General features: G+C 42.2%; 1 protein-coding gene across 3 annotated transcripts in view; it reads right to left on the bottom strand.

The window, feature by feature from the left end:
- Positions 1 to 19,513, bottom strand: part of LOC128645781 (heat shock factor protein 3) — a 280,321-nt gene that overhangs the window by 238,522 nt on the left and 22,286 nt on the right. For all 3 annotated transcript variants that reach the window (XM_053699017.1, XM_053699018.1, XM_053699016.1), the window contains exon 4: positions 15,275 to 15,399. In XM_053699017.1, coding sequence (XP_053554992.1) covers positions 15,275 to 15,399 — 125 coding nt within the window. The remainder of the gene's footprint in view (positions 1 to 15,274; positions 15,400 to 19,513) is intronic.

Raw genomic sequence — 19,513 nt, forward strand, 5'->3', positions numbered from 1 at the left:
CTTACCGGATCCCATAGGGAAAATGACAGCTTCCAGCATTACATCGTCTTGTTAGAATGTGTCATACCTCAAGCAGCAAGAGACTGCACACTGTTCCCCCAACTGAAGTTAATTGCTCTCAACAGTCCTGTGTGGAACAGCCATGGATTTTAGTTACGGTTGCTAAAATCATTTTCCTCATACAAACAGAAATCTTCATCTCTTTTCTGTTTCTGAGTAAATAGTACATACCAGCACTATTTCAAAATAACAAACTCTTGATTGAATAATAAAAAACTACAGTTAAACACTAAAAAACTCTAAGCCATCTCCGTGGAGATGTTGCCTGTACAACGGCAAAGAGAATGACTGGGGTAGGCGGAGCCTAGGAGGGATCATGTGACCAGCTTTGCTGGGCTCTTTGCCATTTCCTGTTGGGGAAGAGAATATCCCACAAGTAAGGATGACGCCGTGGACCGGACACACCTATGTTGGAGAAAATTCTTTATCCCTTTAGTAAAGTTCACTTTACAACATAATGAACAAAGAAAAGAATTGGTAGTTCAACATTGTTCCAAAAACATAAGGAGACATTTTTTAGGGTCTCTTGGGATTCACATATGGATGAGAGTCAAATAAAAAAACTTAACATTTTTAACCATTACTGTCTCTTTACATTTTAAAGAGTAACTTTGTTATTTAAATTGGCAGAAATGGCTGAATAGGAAACAAGAGGTAGATAAGTACTGCAAACCCCCTCTACACCTCAGCTTAACCCAGCTGAGGTGTCTGTCAGTCCTTCTGCTCAAATTCTTGGCTCAGCTGAAACACTGTCTTTTAAGCGCAAAAACATAATTTATGCTTACCTGATAAATTTATTTCTCTTGTAGTGTAGTCAGTCCACGGGTCATCCATTACTTATGGGATTATATCTCTTCCCAACAGGAAGTTGCAAGAGGATCACCCAAGCAGAGCTGCTATATAGCTCCTCCCCTCACATGTCATATCCAGTCATTCGACCGAAACAAGACGAGAAAGGAGAAACCATAGGGTGCAGTGGTGACTGGAGTTTAATTAAAATTTAGGTCTGCCTTAAAAGACAGGGCGGGCCATGGACTGACTACACTACAAGAGAAATAAATTTATCAGGTAAGCATAAATTATGTTTTCTCTTGTTAAGTGTAGTCAGTCCACGGGTCATCCATTACTTCTGGGATACCAATACCAAAGCTAAAGTACACGGATGATGGGAGGGACAAGGCAGGAACTTTAAACGGAAGGAACCACTGCCTGAAGCACCTTTCTCCCAAAAATAGCCTCCGAAGAAGCAAAAGTGTCAAATTTGTAAAATTTTGAAAAAGTGTGAAGTGAAGACCAAGTTGCAGCCTTGCAAATCTGTTCAACAGAGGCCTCATTTTTAAAGGCCCAGGTGGAAGCCACAGCTCTAGTGGAATGAGCTGTAATTCTTTCAGGAGGCTGCTGTCCAGCAGTCTCATAGGCTAAACGTATTATGCTACGAAGCCAAAAGGAGAGAGAGGTAGCCGAAGCCTTTTGACCTCTCCTCTGTCCAGAGTAAACGACAAACAGGGAAGAAGTTTGACGAAAATCCTTAGTTGCTTGCAAATAGAACTTCAGGGCACGGACTACGTCCAGATTATGCAAAAGTCGTTCCTTCTTCGAAGAAGGATTAGGGCATAGAGATGGAACAACAATCTCTTGATTGATATTCCTGTAAGAAACTACCTTAGGTAAAAACCCAGGTTTAGTACGCAGAACTACCTTGTCTGAATGAAAAATCAGATAAGGAGAATCACAGTGTAGGGCAGATAACTCAGAGACTCTTCGAGCCGAGGAAATAGCCATCAAAAACAGAACTTTCCAAGATAACAGCTTAATATCAATGGAATGGAGGGGTTCAAACGGGACACCTTGAAGAACTTTAAGAACTAAGTTTAAGCTCCACGGCAGAGCAACAGTCTTAAACACAGGCTTAATCCTAGCCAAAGCCTGACAAAAAGCCTGAACGTCTGGGACATCTGCCAGACGTTTGTGTAACAGAATAGACAGAGCAGAAATCTGTCCCTTTAATGAACTAGCAGATAAACCCTTTTCTAAACCCTCTTGTAGAAAAGACAAAATCCTAGGAATCCTAACTTTACTCCATGAGTAACTCTTGGATTCACACCAATATAAGTATTTACGCCATATTTTATGGTAAATTTTTCTGGTAACAGGTTTCCGAGCCTGTATTAAGGTATCAATAACTGACTCCGAGAAGCCACGCTTTGATAGAATTAAGCGTTCAATCTCCATGGAGTCAGCCTCAGAGAAATTAGATCTGGATGGTTGAAAGGACCCTGAATTAGAAGGTCCTGTCTCAGAGGTAGAGACCATGGTGGACAGGACGACATGCCCACTAGATCTGCATACCAGGTCCAGCGTGGCCACGCAGGTGCTATCAGAATCACCGATGCTCTCTCCTGTTTGATCTTGGCAATCAGCCGAGGAAGCAGCGGAAATGGTGGAAACACATAAGCCATGTTGAAAACCCAAGCGGCTGCTAGAGCATCTATCAGCGCCGTTCTCGGGTCCCTGGACCTGGATCCGTAGCAAGGAAGTTTGGCATTCTGTCGAGAAGCCATGAGATCCAGTTCCGGTTTGCCCCAACGATGAATTAGTTGAGCGAAGACCTCCGGATGAAGTTCCCACTCCCCCGGATGAAAAGTCTGGCGACTTAGGAAGTCCGCCTCCCAGTTCTCCACGCCTGGGATATAGATCGCTGACAGCTGGCAAGAGTTGGACTCTGCCCAGCGAATTATCTTCCCTAGCGATACTCCTGGTTCCCCCTTGATGGTTGATGTAAGCCACAGTCGTGATATTGTCCGACTGAAATCTGATGAACCTCAGTGTTGCCAACTGAGGCCAAGCTAGAAGAGCATTGAATATCGCTCTTAATTCCAGAATATTTATTGGGAGGAGTTTCTCCTCCTGAGTCCACGATCCCTGAGCCTTCAGGGAGTTCCAGACTGCGCCCCAACCTAGAAGGCTGGCATCTGTTGTTACAATCGTCCAATCTGGCCTGCGAAAGGTCATCCCTTTGGACAGATGGAGTCGAGAAAGCCACCAGAGAAGAGAATCCCTGGTCTCTTGATCCAGATTTATTAGAGGGGACAAATCTGAGTAATCCCCATTCCACTGACTGAGCATGCATAATTGCAGCGGTCTGAGATGCAGGCGCGCAAATGGTACTATGTCCATTGCTGCTACCATTAAGCCGATTACTTCCATGCACTGGGCTACTGACGGGTGTGGAATGGAATGAAGGGCACGGCAAGCATTTAGAAGTTTTGATAACCTGGCCTCCGTCAGGTAAATTTTCATCTCTACAGAATCTATAAGAGTCCCTAAGAAGGGAACCCTTGTGAGTGGTAATAGAGAACTCTTTTCCACGTTCACCTTCCACCCATGCGACCTCAGAAATGCCAGAACTATCTCTGTATGAGACTTGGCAATTTGAAAACTTGACGCTTGTATCAGAATGTCGTCTAGGTACGGAGCCACCGCTATGCCTCGCGGTCTTAGTACCGCCAGAAGTGAGCCCAGAACCTTTGTAAAGATTCTTGGGGCCGTAGCTAACCCGAAGGGAAGAGCTACAAACTGGTAATGCCTGTCTAGGAAGGCAAATCTTAGATACCGATAATGATCCTTGTGAATCGGTATGTGAAGGTAGGCATCCTTTAAGTCCACTGTGGTCATGTACTGACCCTCTTGGATCATGGGTAGGATGGTTCGAATAGTTTCCATTTTGAATGATGGAACTCTTAGGAACTTGTTTAGGATCTTTAAGTCCAAGATTGGTCTGAAGGTTCCCTCTTTCTTGGGAACCACAAACAGATTTGAATAAAATCCTTGCCCTTGTTCCATCCGCGGAACTGGGTGAATCACCCCCATTAATAAGAGGTCTTGTACACAGCGTAGAAACGCCTCTTTCTTTATTTGGTTCGCTGATAACCTTGAAAGATGAAATCTCCCTTGTGGAGGAGAAGCTTTGAAGTCCAGAAGATATCCCTGAGATATGATCTCCAACGCCCAGGGATCCTGGACATCTCTTGCCCAAGCTTGGGCGAAGAGAGAAAGTCTGCCCCCCACTAGATCCGTTTCCGGACAGGGGGCCCTCACTTCATGCTGTCTTAGGGGCAGCAGCAGGTTTTCTGGCCTGCTTGCCCTTGTTCCAGGACTGGTTTCTTTTCCAACCCTGTCTGTAACGAGTAGCAGTCCCTTCCTGTTTTGGAGCGGAGGAAGTTGATGCTGCTCCTGCCTTGAAATTACGAAAGGCACGAAAATTAGACTGTTTGGCCTTTGATTTGGCCCTGTCCTGAGGAAGGGAGCGACCCTTACCTCAAGTAATGTCAGCAATAATTTCTTTCAAGCCGGGCCCGAATAAGGTTTGCCCTTTGAAAGGAATATTAAGCAATTTAGATTTAGAAGTTACATCTGCTGACCAGGATTTAAGCCATAGCGCTCTGCACGCCTGGATGGCGAATCCGGAGTTCTTAGCCGTTAGTTTGGTTAAATGCACCACGGCATCCAAAACAAATGCATTAGCTAGCTTAAGGGCTTTAAGCTTGTTCATAATCTCATCCAATGGTGCTGTGCGAATAGCCTCTTCCAGAGACTCAAACCAGAATGCTGCCGCAGCAGTGACGGGCGCAATGCATGCAAGGGGCTGTAATATAAAACCTTGTTGAACAAACATTTTCTTAAGGTAAACTTCTAATTTTTTATCCATTGGATCTGAGAAAGCACAACTATCCTCCACCGGGATAGTGGTACGCTTGGCTAAAGTAGAAACTGCTCCCTCCACCTTAGGGACCGTCTGCCATAAGTCTCGTGTGGTGGCGTCTATTGGGAACATTTTTCTAAATATCAGAGGAGTGGAAAAAGGCACACCGGGTCTATCCCACTCCTTGCTAATAATCTCTGTAAGCCTTTTAGGTATAGGAAAAACGTCAGTACACACCGGTACCGCATAGTATTTATCCAGCCTACATAATTTTTCTGGGATTGCCACCGTGTTGCAATCATTCAGAGCCGCCAACACCTCCCCTAGCAATACACGGAGGTTCTCAAGCTTAAATTTAAAATTTGAAATTTCTGAATCCGGTCTCCCCGGATCAGATCCGTCACCCACAGAATGAAGCTCTCCGTCCTCATGTTCTGCAAATTGTGACGCAGTATCGGACATGGCTCTCGTGTCATCGGCGCGCTCTGTCCTAAACCCAGAGCTATCGCGCTTGCCTCTTAACTCAGGCAAATTAGATAATACTTCTTTCATAACATTAGCCATATCATGTAAAGTGATTTGTAAGGGCCTTGATGTACTTGGCGCCACAATCTCACGCACCTCCTGAGCGGGAGGCGAAGGTACTGACACGTGAGGAGAGTTAGTCGGCATAACTTCCCCCTCAATGTCTGGTGATAATTTCTTTACCGGTAAAGACTGACTTTTATTTAAAGTAACATCAATACAATTGGTACACAAATTTCTATTGGGCTCCACATTGGCTTTTAAACATAATGAACAAGTCGATTCATCTGTATCAGACATGTTTAAACAGACTAGCAATGAAGACTAGCAAGCTTGGAAAAAATCTTTCAGTGAATTTACAAGCAATAGAAAAAACGCAGCAGCGCTTTTAAAAACACAAAAAAACTGTCACAGTTGAAATAACAATGAACTAATTCAGTTATAGCCAACAATTTTAACAGTAAATGTATGAATTTAGCAGAGGATTGCACCCACTAGCAAACGGATGATTAACCCCTCAATACCCACAACCGGATAATCAATTTTAGATTAAACGTTCTTCTCACAGTCAAACACACTGTCACAGGTCTGCTGTGACTGATTACCTCCCTCAAAAATGAATTTTGAAGACCCCTGAGCTCTCTGGAGACGACCTGGATCAAGGAGGAAAAAGCAGGAAGACTGTGCTAGAATTTTATCTGCGCAACAAGGCGCTAAAAAAAGGCCCCTCCCACTCATATTACAACAGTGGGAGACCTGTTACAACGGTTTCTATGCAGAAATAAACGTTAGCCATGTGGAAAAAATCATGCCCAAAAAGATTTATCACCAAAGTACCTAACAAAACGAATAACATGCCAGTAAACGTTTTAAAAACAACTTTTCCAGTGTTATGCAAAGTTATCACTAAGCCTGCTACCAGTCGCTTCTACTGCAGTTAAGGCTTATACATTTATTTCAGTATTAACAGTATTTTCTCAGTCAAATTCTAGTCCCTAGAAAATAACTCAACTGCGCATACATTTAACAGCCTGATACCAGTCGCTACTACTGCATTAAAGGCTGTACTTACATCATATAGGTAACAGCAGTGTTTTCTTAGTCAATTCCATTCCTAGAAAATATTATACTGCACTTACCTCATTTGCGGGGGACCCCGCATGCTATTCCCTTTTCTGAAGTTACCCCTCCTCAGAATGTGCGAGAACAGCCAGTGGATCTTAGTTGCGTCTGCTAAGATCATAGAAAACGCAGGCAGATTTTCTTCTTCTAAATACTGCCTGAGAGAAAAAACAGCACACTCCGGTGCCATTTTAAAATAATAAACTTTTGATTGAAGAATTAAGTAAAAAACTCCTATCTCCTCTCACAACCTCCTTTGTTGAGACTTGCAAGAGAATGACTGGGTATGACATGTGAGGGGAGGAGCTATATAGCAGCTCTGCTTGGGTGATCCTCTTGCAACTTCCTGTTGGGAAGAGATATAATCCCATAAGTAATGGATGACCCGTGGACTGACTACACTTAACAAGAGAAAACTGACATAAATTTACAGGTCTTTCAGATAACCGGAAACACTAAGAAAGAGGTGCGGTCTACTAAGCTGAAAAACCTCTGACTAAAATACCCTGTTCCTTCCGATAACTGGAGGCCTAGTAAAGGGATGCGCAACTAAATTGGCGCCACACAAGCTCCGCCCCTCGTGGGCGTTTCAAAAGTCATCTCCCGGTCGCCATTATTATTTTGTTAAGTTGAGCCACCAGGAGAAATAACAAACTGTGCAGTCTCTTAGATAAAGTATGTGCTTAGCCTTTTGTTAATCTAATAGTGAAGCACCGTCACACTGATCTCGTACCCTGCATTACAGCACACACACACAAGCTACGCCCCTCGTGGGCGTATCAATAGTCATCTCCTGGTCGCCATTATTATTTTAATAAGTTGAGCCACCGGGAGAAAACATAATTTATGCTTACCTGATAAATTCCTTTCTTCTGTTGTGTGATCAGTCCACGGGTCATCATTACTTCTGGGATATAACTCCTCCCCAACAGGAAATGCAAGAGGATTCACCCAGCAGAGCTGCATATAGCTCCTCCCCCCTACGTCACTCCCAGTCATTCGACCAAGAATCAACGAGAAAGGAGAAACCAAGGGTGAAGTGGTGACTGGAGTATAATTTAAAAGATATTTACCTGCCTTAAAACAGGGCGGGCCGTGGACTGATCACACAACAGAAGAAAGGAATTTATCAGGTAAGCATAAATTATGTTTTCTTCTGTTATGTGTGATCAGTCCACGGGTCATCATTACTTCTGGGATACCAATACCAAAGCAAAAGTACACGGATGACGGGAGGGATAGGCAGGCTCATTATACAGAAGGAACCACTGCCTGAAGAACCTTTCTCCCAAAAATAGCCTCCGAAGAAGCAAAAGTGTCAAATTTGTAAAATTTGGAAAAAGTATGAAGCGAAGACCAAGTTGCAGCCTTGCAAATCTGTTCAACAGAAGCCTCATTCTTAAAGGCCCAAGTGGAAGCTACAGCTCTAGTGGAATGAGCTGTAATTCTTTCAGGAGGCTGCTGTCCAGTAGTCTCATAGGCTAAACGTATTATGCTACGAAGCCAAAAAGAGAGAGAGGTAGCAGAAGCTTTTTGACCTCTCCTCTGTCCAGAATAAACGACAAACAGGGAAGAAGTTTGGCGAAAATCTTTAGTTGCCTGCAAGTAGAACTTGAGGGCACGAACTACATCCAGATTGTGTAGAAGACGTTCCTTCTTTGAAGAAGGATTTGGACACAAGGATGGAACAACAATCTCTTGATTGATATTCCTGTTAGTGACTACCTTAGGTAAGAACCCAGGTTTAGTACGGAGAACTACCTTGTCTGAGTGAAAGATCAGATAAGGAGAATCACAATGTAAGGCTGATAACTCAGAGACTCTTCGAGCCGAGGAAATAGCCATTAAAAACAGAACTTTCCAAGATAACAATTTTATATCAATGGAATGAAGGGGTTCAAACGGAACACCCTGTAAAACGTTAAGAACTAAGTTTAAACTCCATGGCGGAGCAACAGCTTTAAACACAGGCTTGATCCTAGCTAAAGCCTGACAAAAGGCCTGGACGTCTGGATTTTCTGACAGACGCCTGTGTAACAAGATGGACAGAGCTGAGATCTGTCCCTTTAATGAGCTAGCCGATAAACCCTTTTCTAAACCTTCTTGTAGAAAGGACATTATCCTAGGAATCCTAACCTTACTCCAGGAGTAACCTTTGGATTCGCACCAGTATAGGTATTTACGCCATATCTTATGGTAAATCCTTCTGGTAACAGGCTTCCTAGCCTGTATCAGGGTATCAATAACCGACTCAGAAAAACCACGTTTTGATAAAATCAAGCGTTCAATTTCCAAGCAGTCAGCTTCAGAGAAGTTAGATTTTGATGTTTGAATGGACCCTGTATCAGAAGGTCCTGTCTTAGAGGTAGAGACCAAGGCGGACAGGATGACATGTCCACTAGATCTGCATACCAAGTCCTGCGTGGCCATGCAGGCGCTATTAGAATCACTGATGCTCTCTCCTGTTTGATTTTGGCAATCAATCGAGGAAGCAGCGGGAAGGGTGGAAACACATAAGCCATCCCGAAGTTCCAAGGTGCTGTCAAAGCATCTATCAGAACCGCTCCCGGATCCCTGGATCTGGACCCGTAGTGAGGAAGTTTGGCGTTCTGGCGAGACGCCATGAGATCTATCTCTGGTTTGCCCCAACGTCGAAGTATTTGGGCAAAGACCTCCGGATGAAGTTCCCACTCCCCCGGATGAAAAGTCTGGCGACTCAAGAAATCCGCCTCCCAGTTCTCCACTCCCGGGATGTGGATTGCTGACAGGTGGCAAGAGTGAGACTCTGCCCAGCGAATTATCTTTGATACTTCTATCATTGCTAGGGAGCTTCTTGTCCCTCCTTGATGGTTGATGTAAGCTACAGTCGTGATGTTGTCCGACTGAAACCTGATGAACCCCCGAGTTTTTAACTGGGGTCAAGCCAGAAGGGCATGGAGAACTGCTCTCAATTCCAGAATGTTTATTGGCAGGAGACTTTCCTCCTGATTCCATTGTCCCTGAGTCTTCAGAGAATTCCAGACAGCGCCCCAACCTAGTAGGCTGGCGTCTGTTGTTACAATTGTCCAGTCCGGCCTGCTGAATGGCATCCCCCTGGACAGATGTGGCCGAGAAAGCCACCATAGAAGAGAGTTTCTGGTCTCTTGATCCAGATTCAGAGTAGGGGACAAGTCTGAGTAATCCCCATTCCACTGACTCAGCATGCACAATTGCAGCGGTCTGAGATGTAGACGTGCAAAGGGAACTATGTCCATTGCTGCTACCATTAAGCCGATCACCTCCATGCATTGAGCTACTGACGGGAGTTGAATGGAATGAAGGACACGGCATGCATTTAGAAGCTTTGTTAATCTGTCTTCTGTCAGATAAATCTTCATTTCTACAGAATCTATAAGAGTTCCCAAGAACGGAACTCTTGTGAGAGGAAAAAGAGAACTCTTCTTTTCGTTCACCTTCCATCCATGCGACCTTAGAAATGCCAGAACTAACTCTGTATGAGACTTGGCAGTTTGAAAGCTTGAAGCTTGTATCAGAATGTCGTCTAGGTACGGAGCTACCGAAATTCCTCGCGGTCTTAGTACCGCCAGAAGGGCACCCAGAACCTTTGTGAAGATTCTTGGAGCCGTAGCCAATCCGTGGAAGAGCTACAAACTGGTAATGCCTGTCTGAGAAGGCAAACCTTAGATACCGGTAATGATCTTTGTGAATCGGTATGTGAAGGTAAGCATCCTTTAAATCCACTGTGGTCATGTACTGACCCTTTTGTATCATGGGTAAGATTGTCCGAATAGTTTCCATTTTGAACGATGGAACTCTTAGGAATTTGTTTAGGATCTTTAAATCCAAGATTGGCCTGAAAGTTCCCTCTTTTTTGGGAACCACAAACAGGTTTGAATAAAACCCTTGTCCTTGTTCCGACCGCGGAACCGGATGGATCACTCCCATTAATAACAGATCTTGTACACAGCGTAGAAACGCTTCTTTCTTTATCTGGTTTGTTGACAACCTTGACAGATGAAATCTCCCTCTTGGGGGAGAGAATTTGAAGTCTAGAAGGTATCCCTGAGATATGATCTCTAGCGCCCAGGGATCCTGAACATCTCTTGCCCAAGCCTGGGCGAAGAGAGAGAGTCTGCCCCCCACTAGACCCGGTCCCGGATCGGGGGCCCTCGGTTCATGCTGTCTTTGGGGCAGCAGCAGGTTTCCTGGCCTGCTTGCCCTTGTTCCAGGACTGGTTAGGTTTCCAGCCTTGTCTGTAACGAGCAACAGCTCCTTCCTGTTTTGGTGCAGTGGAAGTTGATGCTGCTCCTGTTTTGAAATTCCGAAAGGGACGAAAATTAGACTGTCTAGCCTTAGCTTTGGCTTTGTCTTGAGGCAGGGCGTGGCCCTTACCTCCTGTAATGTCAGCGATAATTTCTTTCAAACCGGGCCCAAATAAAGTTTGCCCCTTGAAAGGAATATTAAGTAATTTGGACTTAGAAGTTACATCAGCTGACCAGGATTTTAGCCACAGCGCTCTACGTGCCTGAATGGCGAATCCTGAGTTCTTAGCCGTAAGTTTGGTTAAATGTACTACGGCCTCCGAAATGAAAGAATTAGCTAGTTTAAGGACTCTAAGCCTGTCCGTAATGTCGTCCAGCGTAGATGAACTAAGGTTCTCTTCCAGAGACTCAATCCAAAATGCTGCCGCAGCCGTAATCGGCGCGATGCATGCAAGGGGTTGCAATATAAAACCTTGTTGAACAAACATTTTCTTAAGGTAACCCTCTAATTTTTTATCCATTGGATCTGAAAAAGCACAGCTATCCTCCACCGGGATAGTGGTACGCTTAGCTAAAGTAGAAACTGCTCCCTCCACCTTAGGGACCGTTTGCCATAAGTCCCGTGTGGTGGCGTCTATTGGAAACATCTTTCTAAATATTGGAGGGGGTGAGAACGGCACACCGGGTCTATCCCACTCCTTAGTAACAATTTCAGTTAGTCTCTTAGGTATAGGAAAAACGTCAGTACTCGCCGGTACCGCAAAGTATTTATCCAACCTACACAATTTCTCTGGTATTGCAACAGTGTTACAATCATTAAGAGCCGCTAAAACCTCCCCTAGTAATACACGGAGGTTTTCCAATTTAAATTTAAAATTTGAAATATCTGAATCCAATCTGTTTGGATCAGAACCGTCACCCACAGAATGAAGCTCTCCGTCCTCATGCTCTGCAAGTTGTGACGCAGTATCAGACATGGCCCTAGTATTATCAGCGCACTCTGTTCTCACCCCAGAGTGATCACGCTTGCCTCTTAGTTCTGGTAATTTAGCCAAAACTTCAGTCATAACAGTAGCCATATCTTGTAATGTTATCTGTAATGGCCGCCCAGATGTACTAGGCGCCATAATATCACGCACCTCCCGGGCGGGAGATGCAGGTACTGCCACGTGAGGCGAGTTAGTCGGCATAACTCTCCCCTCGCTGTTTGGTGAAATTTGTTCAAATTGTACAGATTGGCTTTTATTTAAAGTAGCATCAATACAGTTAGTACATAAATTTCTATTGGGCTCCACCTTGGCATTGGAACAAATGACACAGGTATCTTCCTCTGAGTCAGACATGTTTAACACACTAGCAATAAACTTGCAACTTGGTTACAATCTTATTTAACAAAAACGTACTGTGCCTCAAAGAAGCACTAAACGATTAAATGACAGTTGAAATAATGAACTGAAAAACAGTTATAGTCTCAATCCTTAAAAACAACACAACTTTTAGCAAAGGTTTGTTCCCATTAGTAAATTAACAATAATTAAATTTGAAAATAAAAATTACAGAGCAACGTTTTTTAATCACAGTCAATATATAAGTCTCACAGCTCTGCTGAGAGAATCTACCTCCCTCCAAAGAAGTTTGAAGACCCCTGAGTTCTGTTAGAGATGAACCGGATTATGCAGGAAATACAAGAGTAACTGACTGGAAATTTTTGATGCGTAGCAAAGAGCGCCAAAAACGGCCCCTCCCCCTCACACACAGCGGTGAGAGAGAAACGAAACTGTCACAATTAAAACAAGTAACTGCCAAGTGGAAAAATAATGCCCAAATATTTATTCACTCAGTACCTCAGAAAATGCAAACGATTCTACATTCCAGCAAAAACGTTTAACATGATAAATACCTATTAAAAGGTTTAGTGTACTTTTAACAGAGTAATTCCGGTGAAATACCATCCCCAGAATACTGAAGTGTAGAGTATACATACATGTCATTATAACGGTATGGCAGGATTTTCTCATCAATTCCATTCAGAAAATAAAAACTGCTACATACCTCAATGCAGATTCATCTGCCCGCTGTCCCCTGATCTGAAGCTTTTACCTCCCTCAGATGGCCGAGAAACAGCAATATGATCTTAACTACTCCGGTTAAAATCATAGTAAAAACTCTGGTAGATTCTTCTTCAAACTCTGCCAGAGAGGCAACAACACGCTCCGGTGCTATTGTAAAATAACAAACTTTTGATTGAAGTTATAAAAACTAAGTATAATCACCATAGTCCTCTCACACATCCTATCTAGTCGTTGGGTGCAAGAGAATGACTGGGAGTGACGTAGGGGGGAGGAGCTATATGCAGCTCTGCTGGGTGAATCCTCTTGCATTTCCTGTTGGGGAGGAGTTATATCCCAGAAGTAATGATGACCCGTGGACTGATCACACATAACAGAAGAAATAAGTGTAGCACCCTCACACTGAGTTTGCACCCTGCATTACAGTACATCGCCCGTTAAATGTTAGTAGTGAATCTCACACTGAGCTTGCACTCTGCATCGTTGCCCATATGAAATCTCCCGGTCGGCTACTATTGGTCATGAGAAACGCCGGGAGAAGAGTCACAATCCATACTGCCATAGTAACCCCTAGTACACTAGGAGAATCTCTCTCTGTAACCCCTTGATAAGGAGCCCATTATTACTATGAGGTCTGTATATAGAAAATAAAGTGCCCAAACTTATTCTGAGTTTTCTACCCCAAGAAATAAAGTTAGCACTTACCTCATCTTCTGCCTGGCAGCAAGGCAGTTCCCAGGTTTGAGAGGTCCTCTCCATCCCATGGACCTGTAAATAAACGAAAATCCTGAGTAAAATCCCTCAGGTTTTCAGGGTAAGGGCAGCATCAAAATATGGGAGACGCAGTGAGAATTATGTCCCACAAGTTCCCATTGCTCTAAAGTCACCACTGCTCTACTGAAGAGACTGATATGGACTACAGTTACACCCTAGAACAACGCAGCACAATCTTGAACTACTTTAAAAATTAAAAACTCTTGATTGAAGAATCTAATCTAACACCTCACTTTACCACTTCCTATCACTAACGTAGGCAAAGAGAATGGCTGGAGTGGGAGGGAAGGGAGGAGCTATTTAACAGCTTTGCTGTGGTGCTCTTTGCCGCCTCCTGCTGACCAGGAGGTGAATATCCCATTAGTAATTAAGATGATCCGTGGACTCATTGTGTCATAAAAAAAGAAAATGCTACAGCTCCTGAGTGAAGAGCAAAGCCCTGGAAGCTGAGGGGGCAGGGCTACCGCCGGTGTGATACCAATAACTCAGGAGAGGCTTTGCACCAAGTACTGGTTTTACAATAAAAACTAATAAAATCACCCCCTGGTGTTCTCCACTGAACCGATAATTGCACAGAGCAGTCCGCAGTTTTTCTTAAAGAGCCAGACATCTATTTCTAACAAATTGCCCAAAATGTTTCCCCAGAGCAGAGTTTACCTGGCTCTGTCCCTAATAAGACTAGAGAGCAGACAGGGATCTGGAAGAAAAAAAAAAAAGTGTTTTATGAGGAGAGTAGTAAGTCCCCAGGCTATGCTGTACCTGTGTCAGAGTACCTACAAATAGCCTCTGGGCTGTGTGTGTGTGCTATGGTAAGTCACTTATCTGAAGTAGCACCCCTCCAATCGGCTTACCAGGCATGTAGCTGCAGCAGTATCCAGGGTAAGGCTAAGGACAAATCCTTGCAATGCCTGAGGGTAGCTAAGGCTGAAATCTCATAGGGAAATACTGCGCACATAACAGGGTATTCCTATGTCCCTGCATCCTTCAGCTGCTGTGAAGACGCTCTTCCGTCTTTTTTGTGAATGATAATACCCAGGGATTATGGGTCTCACTTTGATCTGAGCTCCCAAAATTAAATCCATAAGCAAGTAGCTAGAACACCTATTCTCAACTAACTCCTACAAAGCCAAGAACAGAACTGATTAGAGATGGGAGGTTGGAGAGATTTTAAGCTCTTGTAGGGATTTTTAAACTCCTCCTAGTGGAGGGAAATATATACCATATAATATGGAGCCCATGGACCATCATTTTATGAAAGAAAAAGTTAACACACACAAGTTGTGACCCAGAAAACATGGTGTTGTAATGCAGTAATGGGTCCCGACCTGTGGTTTGAAGAACCCTGATCAAAAATATTGCCAACATTCTGGATCTGTTTATAGAACAGAACAAAGTGTACCATCACTTTAAACAATCATGATTTATTTTTTGAGTTGCATGCCTTGAGTTAACAAAGAGCTGTGTATTTGTAAAAATAAAAATTGGTTTTAAAAGTTGAGTAAATGTGATTAAATGTAAAATACTACCTGTCTGATGATGAAATATTTGTTTTCCAGAAGCAAAGAACAAAGAAACACAGTAGAACAACTATAGGATTGTAAAGTAACAGACAAAATCGATACACTTAGGCTAGGAGTGTATACTGCACCATTAACATTATGTACCAGAACACCAAACTACATCTGTTTAAAAAAGTCATGTGTGCCCATTAGTGCCAGCTAAAATACCGTTTCAGGTTTATCTTATAATACTGAACAGACCTCCTCATGTTGTCCAGTTTGGTGTCCATGCTGCTTTGCACATCTTTCAACTCTTGTAACTCTGCAAGGACTTTATGCAGATCGTCCTGGGGGAAATTGGAGTCTTCTGTTTTGACAGCAGATACCTAGCAAAGAAAAACATTAAAAATGTGAATGAACATTACTGTACTAAAATGACAGACACAGAGCTAACATGGTTTAAAAAATGCTTTAAAAGGGACAATGATTAAAACTAAAAGATGCCTTTCTCCTTTCGTATACAAAAAAAGACATATCTGCAAAACAAAGCATAGCTATTTGAAAGTGTAATTATATTAAATATGTTTGCAAAAATTACAAAAAGCTGGATACTTTCTAGTATCTCACCATCCCTTTCTAAATCACTAAACTAGTTCAATAAAAGTGTATATATAGGGTTGAGACTTCCGATGAACGGGCGAAGAGGATTGCTTCTTGAAAATGCTATAAAAACACCAATTTAGGAACTTTTTATATCCATTGCCCAGCTTTTATCCTTGGCAGAACAAGCTGCTTAGAATAGAAGATTAAAGGGACAGTCTAAACTAAAATTGTTATAGTTTAAAAAGATAGATAATGCCTTTACTACCCATTCACCAGGTTTGCACAACCAACATTGATAAATTAATATACTTTGTAACATTTTAACCTCTAAATTTCTAAGACACTACAGACTGCCTCTTATCGCATGCTTTTTTATTTTTCCTTTTCACAACAGGAGATTGCTAGTTAATGCTGGCCATATAGATAACATTGTGTTCACTCCTGAGGAGTTATTTAAGATTTAGCACAACACAGTACTAAATGCATGTCAATACATAAATAAAAAGTAATGTGATTAGTGGGCTGTCAGAAGATGCTTAGATACAAGGCAATCACAGAGGTAAAAAGTATATTAATATAACTGTTTATGCAAAACTGGAGAATGGTTAATAAAAGGGAATAGCAATCTTTTAAAACAATAAACATTCTATTGTAGACTGTCCCTTTAACATCTTACAGACCTCTGTACTTTGCAGGAGATTTATCAGCTCTCCCTCACTGGAGCCCGTTTACCGCCTTACTAAGTGCGCCATACTTCACCCTCTCGGTTGCAAGGCTGGCCTCCGCGCCACTTGTCACAGTGAATATATGGGCGTCATGCCAAAGTCATTGAGGATCGTATTGGGATCCTTAAAACACAGCTACAATTAGCGGTGCGACATAGCCAAGGACTGCATAGACGATACGCAGCTGGATATCACCGCGGACCGGTCCTACCGGGTTGGGATCCTGCATCTCAAATCTCCTGGTTTCTAATCAAGGGGGGGACGGGACAAACACCATCACTGGATCTCTGAGGGTTGCAGAAAAGGTGCGCAAATACAGGCACCATATAGAAAGCCCACAATCAAAGCATAGACGTATCTGAGATCAGCACGTCTTGAAGTGGGCCCTACACGATTGCCTATAGTTGGTGAGATCGTTGTTCCAGAAACCTCAGCAAGTAATCTGCATCAGAATTGTGGTATCGGTAAAGTATTACTATATTTGAACACTCACTGTCACGCTGACACTTAAGGGGGATTTCCACTGAAGATGGCCTTTCAGATTGAACCTCTAGTCTTCGTATACATATTCTTCTACACGGTATAATTTGGGAACATTACTACCCAGTACTGTGGGATGAATATAACAACGTATTAAGTTTATAAATTTCTCATTGTTGAACTCTTGCAAACGTTCCTATTTTTCTTTAAATCTTACTTCAGTGTTGGATTTACTTATCCTGCTCTGGCATCTTCTGGTGTTTTGTGAAATTGCACTGGATTTCACTTATTTTATCTATCACCAGCAAGAGATAACTACTGCCTACATAGTGCAATAGTTGCTGCACTATTCTGACTTTTTATCCAATATTCAAGCCCTGGCTCCCCAACGTGTTGTCCCTGTTGGACAAACAAATCAAGAAGTGGAATAGTTTAAGACCTTAAGTTCTGCATCACTTTCACCTGAAATTTGCATGCTATTTATCCTTTTTATCTTGAAGACAAAAATTCCAATCTGTCCGTCAACACACACAAGTTCATGAATATCTTCACATATCTGAGACCTAGTCTATCCCTAAGATACTGTAATACTGTTTTGACCTGTTTGTGGCAACTTCCTCCCCTCTAACCAGTACAACTGGGAGGCAGAGGGACAATATCACAATAGAAGGAGAAAGGACCGTATCCAGCCCTCATATTACATGAACTCGTATCCCAATGGCAGGTTGTAATAAAAAACAGTGATTGTAGAACAAAAATGGGGTCAGAAAATAACAGAGACATTCTGGGGAAGCTCTACTAGAGGGTAACTCACCAGAGACACATCTAATAGTGAAACAAATTTCAAATCTATTTAGGTTGAAAAATTATAACCTACAAATGGGGGGTAGATACCTTAACTGAAAATGTCAAACAGTTCTCAGCAAGGGTAACTGAGGTTGAGAGCAGGATCTCAAAACTAGACACAAGTGTTACCAACACTGGTAAAATGTAATTGTTCATATAATTTCTGTTGCAATAAAATAGATTTTATTTTGATCTTGAAAATAGATCACAGAGCAAGAATAGACGCCTATTAGGCCTACCTAAAGCTATTAAACAATCTGACATATTACATTTTGTTGAGAATACCCTTCCAACATTTCTAGGCATTTCCCTGAGGGGCTAGTGGGCAGTGTAGAGAAGAAACCGGATGGGCCCAGAGAGTTCTGATGAGAGAAGAGTTACTGAGCCTCGCCCAATTATGGTTACATTGGTTAAATTCCTCCACTTTCAAACTAAAATATTCTCAGAGCATACAGAAAATTAGACATCTTAAGTTTTCAAAACTCCCGTTTTCTACTTTTTCAGGATTTTTTCAGTAGTACTCATGAGGAAAAAAAAAAAAAAAACGTAGGGAATTTTCCCCATTGTGTACAAAACTAAACAATGAGGGCAAACAGGCCAGTCCTCTCTACCCGTCTAGACTTAAACTTAATACACCAAGAGGGCCTACATTTTTTTGAATGTCCAGCCGATGCTAAAATCTACCTAGCTACATGGAGAAATTCCTTAGGACCTACTTCATCTGTCCATTCTCAAAGAGAGGAAGGGTGAAAACGTGAATTGCTAACTCTTCTACAACTTAAGCTTTTATTATGATTAAAGTTATTGATTCTGCCAAGATGGCAGAATGGGACACTCTTTGTCTATTGGGGAGGCTGTGCTTCTATCTCCTTTGTTATCAAGGTTTCTGGTATTTGTTTTGCTTAATATTCATGTTACAGATGTGGAAGGATGATGCAAAAAGGCTTAACACTACACATTGTATTGTCTCACTCCAAGAGTTATATGGAAAGTGTGGAGAGTGTATGCATTTGTTATTGGAATAATGTTATGCATGTACAGTTATTCAAGATCTTTCATCTTCTTTAGACTGTGGGAGTCGGGAGATCCTGGACGTAGGGGTCCAACTGTATTTTTTTGGAGATATGGAAACTAAGAGAGACAAAGATATGCAAGATGTGTCCTCACTTCTGGGGGAGGAGAGATAAAAATGCAATTTTTTTTTTTTTTACATCAGTGTATCCCAATATAAATCTACATTTAACTTATACTCCTGGAACGTATGGGGAATTTCCATTTTAAGAGAAAGGACTATCCTTACTTAAGAGGGAGGACATTGTGTTTATTCAAGAGATGCATTTATCCGATTTAGAACAAAAAAAAAAACTAAAAAAGGAGATTGGGTGGAGAGGGTTAAGTTTGTTTCCTATAAAAGTGCTAGTAGAGGAGTGGCCATACTTTTTGTAAAAAGCTAAAATGTAGAAATTATGAGTATACTCAAAGACCTGGATGGAAGATGTGTTATGGTATGAATCAGGATTACAGATAAAACATACCTTCTGTAATAAATATTCCCCCAATCAAAAAAAAAAAAAAAAAAAAAAAAAGAGAGGATTCTGGGAAGTCTTAATCACAGTTCTTGTACTTGTTAAGCTCACAAAGTTCCTATAGTTTTATAAACGCTGCATAACACTTTATTTTAATAGGAACATGTGTACCTATAGAAAATGTAATAAATAGCAAGTGAAACATTATCATCAGGTACGGAAAGTCATAGGATGTTCTTTAATGGAACACTACCAAGATCCACAAAGATTGGGAAACCAGTCAAAACAACTTATTTTTCAAAATTTGAAAAACTCACAAA

The sequence above is a fragment of the Bombina bombina genome, chromosome 1, assembly GCF_027579735.1.
Source record: "Bombina bombina isolate aBomBom1 chromosome 1, aBomBom1.pri, whole genome shotgun sequence".
Taxonomy (NCBI): Eukaryota; Metazoa; Chordata; class Amphibia; order Anura; family Bombinatoridae; genus Bombina; species Bombina bombina.